Source organism: Littorina saxatilis, linkage group LG15, assembly GCF_037325665.1.
Source record: "Littorina saxatilis isolate snail1 linkage group LG15, US_GU_Lsax_2.0, whole genome shotgun sequence".
NCBI classification, from domain to species: Eukaryota; Metazoa; Mollusca; class Gastropoda; order Littorinimorpha; family Littorinidae; genus Littorina; species Littorina saxatilis.
Window position 1 is genome coordinate 24,729,460 of NC_090259.1, and position 9,493 is coordinate 24,738,952.

Below are 9,493 nucleotides of genomic sequence, written 5' to 3' on the forward strand. Positions count from 1 at the left end.
ACACACACACACACACACACACACACACGGCAATCCACTGAAATAACTGTGCTGTCTAATTTATCTCTCTTTCCGTGTAGTCCTGTCTGTAGACAAAGCACAGAGCTCAAACAGGGGTCTTACGGGGGATTCCGCGGTGTCTTACCGTGTAGTTGAGTGGAGGGACCTGGTTGTCCTGTCTGAAGGCAAAGCACAGAGCGCAAACAGGGGTCTTACCGTGTAGTTGAGTGGAGGGCCCTGGTTGTCCTGTCTGAAGGCAAAGCACAGAGCCTCGGGGAACTGAGAGATGCGTTGCGGGATGTGACAGTCGTGGCGAGACAGACCGCCGGGTGTAGCAGGCGTCAGCCCAGGACCACTCGGGTACCCTTCTGATACACGCAACGCGCAAAGAGCATAATTGTAAAAGTTATGATGTTGCGCTATATAAATGATCATTTATTATTATTATTATTATTATTATTATTATTATTATTATTATTTAAGTTATTGAGACATCCCAGTGCACTAAGGGATTTATAGAGCAAATCGAGAAAATTCATTATTGAACGAAGCGCATAGCGCTGAGTTCAATAATTATTTTCGAGATTTGCTCTATAAATCCCTTAGTGCACTGGGATTGTTTCAATAACGATATTGTCAGTACCGCCATAGAAAAAAGAAGATTCCAAACGCACATTTTGCAATGCGCATTTGAATAGGCATAACTGTGTGGTCAGGTCGTGCACAGTAAAGATCTACTTTTGTGTGGGGTGTCTCAAGTGTGTCGTGCTTTCGTCACACGCATTTTAATTTCTGTTGGTAAATTCCAGTGTAGCGTTAATCTGAACAGTGATGATCTTTCAGAGAGACCTCATTTGAACTCGGAGAAAGGCTCTTCATTATTTGCGATTCGAAACCTCCAGTCGAGCTTCGACGGATTGACTATGCGGAGTGACTCCCCTTGAATTGACTCAAAGCGGGACTCGACGGTTCGCACATTTTCAAAACAAATGTGGCATATTTCTCGTGTTCTATCTTCACTCATCGGGGAGTCTGATACTAAATATGAACGGTAAGAATGCTCTGAACCCTACACGTATTATATCCCCATCGTTTTTTCGTTTACATTTGCCCAACATGTTAATTTGCTGAGCGGGGTTAATGTCGTCTGCTAGGCTACCTGCCAACCTGGGCAATGGAACGACTGCAGTCTGCACTGAGTCTGTACGCATGAGGCAGGCTGCTAATAAATCTGTAAGAACGTTCTGAACCTTACACGTTTTCGATTACGATTGTTCTTGCTTTGAAATAATAATTCTGAAACCATTCATTTACTGAACTGATGTAGTCGTATTTCTGTGTTGTCTGCTACAGAGTCGATCGAGTCAGTCTTCCAAACTGGTCTAGCTGGTACGTTATCGGAATAACACTTGTGTTTTCTGTTAGCCGCTGGGAATTGTATACTAACTCATCATTTGGTAATGTGGATGATAAGCTACATGCCACTAACACGGCATATGAGAAGAATCTATGCAAGTCGGCGAAAATTAGATGAAACACAGCGGCTTCTATTTTTTTAGATCACTGGCACTGGCACAGGCACATGCAATCTGTCAGAAAAAAACCCACTTCTGCTTTAATTGAGAAGCAGGAAATTTATGGTCATTTGGTATTGTGGAGAATATAAGCTACATGTCATTAATTAATTCTGAGGATGAGAGCACAGTCTTGCTTAGGCAAAGGGCGCAAGAATACGCTCTGTGGAAAAGTTAGCGCACTCCAAGAGTGCGCTAACAGTTTTAGCGCATCGCCATTAGCCAATCAACTGGTTCACATCAGTCATGTGACACCAGTACTTACTGACAATTATTATTATTATTATTATTATTATTATTATTATTTGTATTATTAAGTCGCGTACTAGGGGGGTCCGGGGGCATGCTCCCCCGGAAAATGTTTGAAAAACGGTTAAAATCTGTGCAATCTGGTGCATTCTGGGCCTTGTTTTGAGGGTTAAGAGCAGCATTGTTTTGGTGCTAAAACTAGTAAAAAAAAAACAACACTCAAAGCAAGGTACATGCTTTTTCCAGGGGTGGGGTTCCGGAACCCCTGGAACCCCCCCCCCCCCTGGGTCCGGCCCTGGTCCCATTTGCTGGGAAATTCGGGTGGCTTTTCCCCTCAGTGAAAATCACTTTATTTGCCATTATCAATTGATGCTTTAGGCCGCCCTTCGGTTAAAGATTTTGTTTTTTGCGCCCCGCCTTTTGTACAATTTGTAGTAGCTACAGTTCATTCAGCGGATAATGTCATGTCACGTTGCATGATCATTTCTCAAAGTTTTTAGCCTGTAGGTCAAATAGTCCAACTGTAATCTTCTCTCTAAAATGTATACTTCTACCCTTTGCCAGGTACTTTCTACTCTAGCCTGGAATTACCAAAAAGAGTGGCAATTGGTACCACAAGTACATTATTTAACAGATGATAAGCTAGTGCTGGTACCTATTTGAAGCAGTTTAAACATGGAAACATTAGTGTATTTACTATTATGCCAGAAGGCCACCACTCCAGTGGTATCCTCCTCGTCCAGCTTCCAGAGAAACGGGTAGGGGGGTACGGCGGGGAAGGCGGCAGCGCTGTTGATACCCACCGACACGCCTGCGATGTTGTGCTTCTGAAGGATCGGGATGACTGCTTTCGTCAGACCTGCAACATTGCACGCACAATGTTACTGTTGCTGTGCAATTACGGGAGGCCTAACGGCTTATGTTGGTCGATGGAAATCTTTGAATTTGTTTGTTCATTACCTTGTTTACCAAGCATATTCGAGTGATCAAAGCGAGAAGATGTGGTATTTAATAATGAAAGTATGGTCATTTCGCAGTATTGTTTTGACCTGAGGACAACGATTCTTTCAGTTACGCGTGTACCTGTTTCCTAAAAGGGCGCTTCACACACGTCGAATTGGTCTTTATTTCTCAAGTGACAAGTTTACTCATCAGACCGATCAGATCAGACCGCTTCAAATGAATGAAATTGGCAAATACATACATGATGAAGTCAGGCACTGAGACCTGACAAAATTCACACAGCGTGAAAATTCAGAGCTAATGAGAGTCGCATACTTGCTAATCTCTGTGGCAGCAGGAGATTGATTCCGCATAATTCACAATGCTCATTACTTCAGTTTTCACGACAATTTGTCAACTGATCAGTGATTCATTATTTTCCACTCACTCACCAAACCCTCCTGCTGGGGTGATAAATGTGCTCTTTCCGCTGCCACCACCCCTAGCCACACCCAAACCGTCCAACCACCCCCCTCCAACCACTGATCCTCCCTACCCGGTACGTCCCGTAGACAGAACAGAGTGGGTCCTGTTGATGTTTGAAAACGTGTCTCCCTCCCGTCCCTCCACCGTCCCTCCACCATCCCTCACCCTCAGCCACGCCCAAACTGCATCCCCTCACCCAACACATTTCTCCCCTCCCCCCTCCCCCCTCCCCCCTCCGTACCCGGCACGTCTCGAAGACTGAGGACAGGGTGTGTCCTGGTGATGTCATAACGCTGGTCCAGACGCGAGCTGATGTTGAGGCTGACGTCAAGAAGGTGCGTGAAGTACATCTCGTACTGCATGTTCATTGGTGCAGCGTGCCACGTGATGTCGCCCTGACGAATCGCCTTCTCCAACGACGCCAGCTCTGTTGAGTTTGGACACTGCAGGGAGAGAGAGAGATGAACCTTGCTTAGCGGATCACCAGTTAATGTCCCTGATAGGGTTAAACCTTAGAGGTCCGTGAAGACGTACAGAAGTACCAGTTAGTTAAGAGACAGCACAACAATCGGCGAAGACCACTGACTCCCATGTGGGTGTTCCGTCCCTTTGTTTCAGCGAGGTATATATTTCTTCGGGTAGAATATATGTCGGTTCCCGGTCACACGGAATGATAAATAAAAGAAAACCAGTGTTGTTCTCCGGCCTCTCTCTTCGGTCATTGACGCATACTTTTTTTTTTTATCTGCCGCATTATTCTGACCCCGAGCCGGTTGACTGACAGTTATAGGAGCTCTTCTGGATGAACAATGTTTCCATAGGCAGCACATCTGGACCTACATATTTGAAGTCAAGGTCATCTCAGTCTGGGAACAACACTAAACCACATAAATACCATTCAAATCAAATCACACGCTTTATACCTTCAGGCTGCCAGAGGCTAGGATCCAGTCGGGACAGTTGGTGTAGAGGTCTTGGTGTCAGCTTATCACACTAAATACTACACTGCATACCTTCAGGCTTCCAGAGGCCAGGATCTAGTCGGGACAGTCGGTCTAGAGGTCTTGGTATCAGCTTATCGCACTAAATACTACACCTAATACCGTAAGGCTTCCAGAAGCCAGGATCCAGTCGGGGCAGTTAGTGTAGAGGTCTTGGTGTCAGCTTATCACACTAAATACTCACTACATACCTTCAGACTTCCAGAGGCCAGGATCCAGTCGGGGCAGTTAGTGTAGAGGTCTTGGTATCACCTTATTACACTTAATACTACACTACATACCTTCAGACTCCCAGAGGCCAGGATCCGTAAATATAACACTACATACCTTCAGACTTCCTGAGGCCAGGATCCGTAAATATAACACTACATACCTTCAGACTTCCTGAGGCCAGGATCCGTAAATATAACACTACATACCTTCAGACTCCCAGAGGCCAGGATCCAGTTGGGACAGTTGGTGTAGAGGTCGAGCAGCCATGGGTGCGTGGTGTAGATGAACCGCTCCTCGTATCCCAGCGTCCTCAGCTCATCCGCCACGGCGATTGCCCGCGGGAAGTAAGAGCGGAAGTACGTGTTGATGACGTTGACAGCGTAACCCGTTACGCCCACTCCGTCATAGCCTACGTCTGACAAATAAGGTTTAGAAATGAAGCGGTTCATTATTTTTTGTTTGAGGAAAAGGACAAGGATGGCATTTTTATCAAATACAAGATTGTTTTAAGAACTGTGAAATCCTCTTTTTCAGATCTCCCGATTTACGAATTCAACCTTTTCCGACCTTGCTTTTGCTATTCTTTTTTTAGATTTTCTTTTTATAACTTCCCTCCATGTATTGTATACCTCTTTTGTAAGACTATATTTTCTCTTATGATTTTCTCGGATTTGTGGAGGTCTTAAAAGGGGGTTCCACTGTCGAATAGAGATTATACCTTGAGCAGAATTTCCTATTTTTAAAATAATTGTTCCTTGTTTATGAACAAAACCTGCTTTTCAATTCATGTCAATTGCTTTGAACGCGGTTTTAGTCCACATGCCTTAACGCAATATATGTCTAGACGTTCTGTTTTGCTTTTTAAAGGTATCGATAACTTTTAAAAGTGAACTCTGTTGCCTTCACCAAGCGACGAGGGTTAATTTATCCCCAAAGGACATCGTTAGAGGTGTACATGAGAGTACGATAGTTTCACTTCGTGGACTTGGAGGTGTTTCAGGACTTACCCAGATGGTTCATGAAGACCAGATGAACTTTCTGGATCTCGTCATCTTCAAACGGCTCGTTCATGTAGTCGTTCGTTCTTTTCTGGAGAAAAAAAAATCAGCAGTTTGAGATGCAAACTTATTTGTGTGTGCATTATTTCCTTTTATAGTAAAACATATGTGACCCTCCACCACGAAATGAGTCGCATGTCACCTCGCACGGTTCTGCGCTAGGCTTAAAATAAGTCCGGGGAGTGTCTGGTAACAGTGTGAGGGTCAGAGAAAATGTAAGTTTTACGCCCTCACGGCAAAGCCATTAGGGGCATGTTACACGGGAAAACCCGGCTTTGTATAAAAATTAAAAATTAAAATGCAGGGGGGGGGGGGGGATGTAGACAGCTGGCTGTCGGCTGTTAGAGGAGACCTAAAATGGGCTAGGGACCGGGTTGGGTCGTCTTGTGTCAGTGCTGAAATGGTTACTTTATTGGCTGTTGGGCGAACGGACACCCGGGCTTCATATTTTTGCATGCATGTATTCGTGTTTTCCAAGGCCTGATACTTTCGTTGTGACCTTGGGATCTGTATTTTGCGCATGCGAGCACACGGGGGTGTTCGGAAATCGAGGAGAGTCTGCACAAAGTTGACTCTGGGACACACATCCCGCGCCGAACTTGGGTGTTGACCCCACGCTGATAGTAACAACCGGTTTTTAAAGCCAGCGCCTCTACCGACTGGGCAAACCCCCCCCCCCCCCCCCCAATATGTTGGGGTCAAGAAGTTCCATGGAGGGCGGGGGGTATGGAGTAACACATAGTGTTTTGCTCAGAACATTCCCACCCAAGCAGAGCCGCGCTAGGGGTACGCATTACCGTGAAGCTGGCAGTCAGTGCTACCAAATGTCGTCTGTGTCTACCACTCGGTGGTGACTTAATGTGGGTCTATGTAAGCAGATGCCAGCGCAAGCAATCTGATGCAGAGTCAGGAGGCGGTTTGGTACAAGAGAACCTTAGAGGCCACAGCATCGGCCGTCTAATTGATCTGTGTGTCTGGAGGCACATTTGGTTTCTGAGGTTCAAGCGGAGCTGTTGCCTCTGCTTCCAAGTTCCCGTGTCTGGAGGCGTTTTTGGTATGGAAGCAAACCTGTAGGTTGGGGCCTCTGCCTTTCAGGATGCCAGGACTACAAAATATGTGTCTTGGGACACATTTAGCTTAAGATTCCAGAAGTGGATCTGTGCTGTGCTGGGTCTGCTGCAAGCACACTAGAACCAGCTCGCAACAGTTGAGGTGAACAGATTGGTGACCAAGACCATCATCGGTTTCTCTCCGAGTGATGGGTGTGGGCGGAGAAAGTCTCCCAGACTGAGAGCATTCTCCCTTCTGTAGCGGATGAGACTAGACATCTCTTCCTTGAGAGTGTCACAACCTTCAAACACGTGTGTGAGGTGTCCAGTCTTGCCACACTGACAGACTACCTTGTCCCAGTAGATGCGGCTGCTGACCGTGCGCAAGCGACGCAACAGGCTCGGGGGGAGTAGGTGGTGCCCTTTTCTATTGTAGGGGAGGTGTATCCATCCTCTCTCTTCACATGTTTGTGACAGTGTCTGCTCTCTTTCCTCTCTTTTTAGCTTGGCTAGCAGCAGTTTGGCTTCCTGGCAGGAGAGCCGAATGTCTGTCACTGGCATGGTTGACATAGCCGCTGCTTTTGCTGCTCTGTCCGCCATTTCATTTCCCCGGATTCCTGTGTGGGAGTGTGAGGGTCACTTTAGTCACAGGCTTATAACTCAAACAGTTTTTGCTCTTTTCTAAAACGGTTTTCACCACTGGATAGAGCATAAAAAAAACTCTTTAGGAAAATGTACAAATTTAAAATCATGCAAAGGTGACATGCGACTCATTCCGTGGTGGAGGGTCACATATGTTCTTGACGATGTTTTGTTGAAGATTGGGGATCGGGGTGTCGCATAGGAATAATTATGCTTATGATTTAACCTGCGCTACAAAACTACAAAATAATGAAATATTTTGAAGTCGTCGTCGGAGCAGACCTTTTTATATTTAGTCAAGTTTTGACTAAATATTTTAACATCGAGGGGGAATCGAAACGAGGGTCGTGGTGTATGTGCGTGTGTGTGTCTGTCTGTCTGTCTGTCTGTGTGTGTGTGTAGAGCGATTCAGACTAAACTACTGGACCGATCTTTATGAAATTTGACATGAGAGTTCCTGGGTATGAAATCCCCGAACGTTTTTTTCATTTTTTTGATAAATGTCTTTGATGACGTCATATCCGGCTTTTCGTGAAAGTTGAGGCGGCACTGTCACGCCCTCATTTTTCAACCAAATTGGTTGAAATTTTGGTCAAGTAATCTTCGACGAAGCCCGGACTTCGGTATTGCATTTCAGTGTGGTGGCTTAAAAATTAATTAATGACTTTGGTCATTAAAAATCTGAAAATTGTAAAAAAAAAATAAAAATTTATAAAACGATCCAAATTTACGTTTATCTTATTTTCCATCATTTGCTGATTCCAAAAACATATAAATATGTTATATTTGGATTAAAATCAAGCTCTGAAAATTAAATATATAAAAATTATTATCAAATTATTTTTTTCGAAATCAATTTAAAAACACTTTCATCTTATTCCTTGTCGGTTCCTGATTCCAAAAACATATAGATATCTTCTTCTTGTCGTTCGCTGTTAGATCGTCAGTCCGGACTGCAGGGCGAAACGTGCTGTCCTCTCCAAGTCCTCTCTGGGGCCGTATAGCTTCTTTTGTAGCGCTGTCTCCTCTGGCCAGGTGGTGTCCCTCAGAGCACTGTGGTATGGACAAGCCTGCAGGATGTGCTCTGCTGTCTGATTCTTGCCACACGGACATAGGGGGGAGGGAACTAGCTTCAGCTTTGTGGCCATATGATGGTTTAGTCTGTTATGTCCAGTGCGGAGTCTGAGTAGGACGACTTGTTCTTCACGTTGGAGCAGGTGGTAGTCATCTTTCTCCATATAGATATGATATGTTTCGAATAAAAACACGCTCAGAAAGTTAAAACGAAGAGAGGTACAGAAAAGCGTGCTATCCTTCTCAGCGCAACGAATACCCCGCTCTTCTTATCAATTCCACGGGCACTGCCTTTGCCACGGGCGGTGGAGTGACGATGCTACGAGTATACGGTCTTGCTGCGTTGCATTGCGTTCAGTTTCATTCTGTGAGTTCGACAGCTACTTGACTAAATGTTGTATTTTCGCCTTACGCGACTTGTTTTTTCTTGCGTGTTTAATGTTGCTTCTGAGAGCTATCTCACAGTCTTTATTAGTATGCACAGGTTTTATAGTCACACAACAATTGGCTATGATATAAGAATGGAAGTCTTTTGTTCATTCTAATACTTACCCTCTCGTGTACAAGGCGACTGGTTACTCATAACTCTCACTGATTTTTGTAGTCTTTATTTAGAGCGATTATGTAACTTCTTTTTTTCAGACCATGGTTCAAAAAACAAACTTGCATTCAACAACGTGTTAACAAGTAGCGTCTTTTCTTGATATTCTTCTTCTTGTTCTTGTTCTTCTTCTTGTTCTTCTTCTTCATACCTTCAGGCTTCTTCTTCTTTTTCTTCTTCTTCTTCCTCGTTCATGGGGTGCAACTTCCACGTTCACTCATGTTTTTGCACGAGTGGGTTTTTACGTGATTTAACCGTTTTTACCCCGCCATTCCTGATCAACAGCTTGAAACACACAGATTGAGACCAGCGGAGTGTGACAAAAGCGTGGCAGAATGAGAATAATACAAAATGAAAACATAGAGAGTAAGGAATATCAATAATTCGTTGTCGATGATACATATTTCGCGCATCTGTCACGGATTCTATTATTGATCCTCGAGTTTAACAAAAAGATCTGAGAGGTATGCTGATGTACTTTCGATCGTCACAAAAACAAGTTCACGCTGGGGGCGCAATATCTGGTGTATCTTATTAGAAGCAGACTTTCAGCCCAAAAAACTATGCTGATTCGCACAATGCTGCATACGCAACCTCGTGAAAT

At 44.6% G+C, this 9,493-nt stretch overlaps 1 protein-coding gene across 1 annotated transcript in view; it reads right to left on the reverse strand.

The window, feature by feature from the left end:
* The window catches only part of LOC138948902 (uncharacterized), a 54,720-nt gene that overhangs the window by 18,832 nt on the left and 26,395 nt on the right, over window positions 1–9,493 (reverse strand). The window contains exons 3-7 of the mRNA XM_070320536.1: window positions 5,473–5,554; window positions 4,672–4,880; window positions 3,493–3,694; window positions 2,521–2,682; window positions 217–368 (exon numbers count right to left, since the gene is read on the reverse strand). Of these exons, the coding sequence (XP_070176637.1) occupies window positions 217–368; window positions 2,521–2,682; window positions 3,493–3,694; window positions 4,672–4,880; window positions 5,473–5,554 (807 nt within the window). The remainder of the gene's footprint in view (window positions 1–216; window positions 369–2,520; window positions 2,683–3,492; window positions 3,695–4,671; window positions 4,881–5,472; window positions 5,555–9,493) is intronic.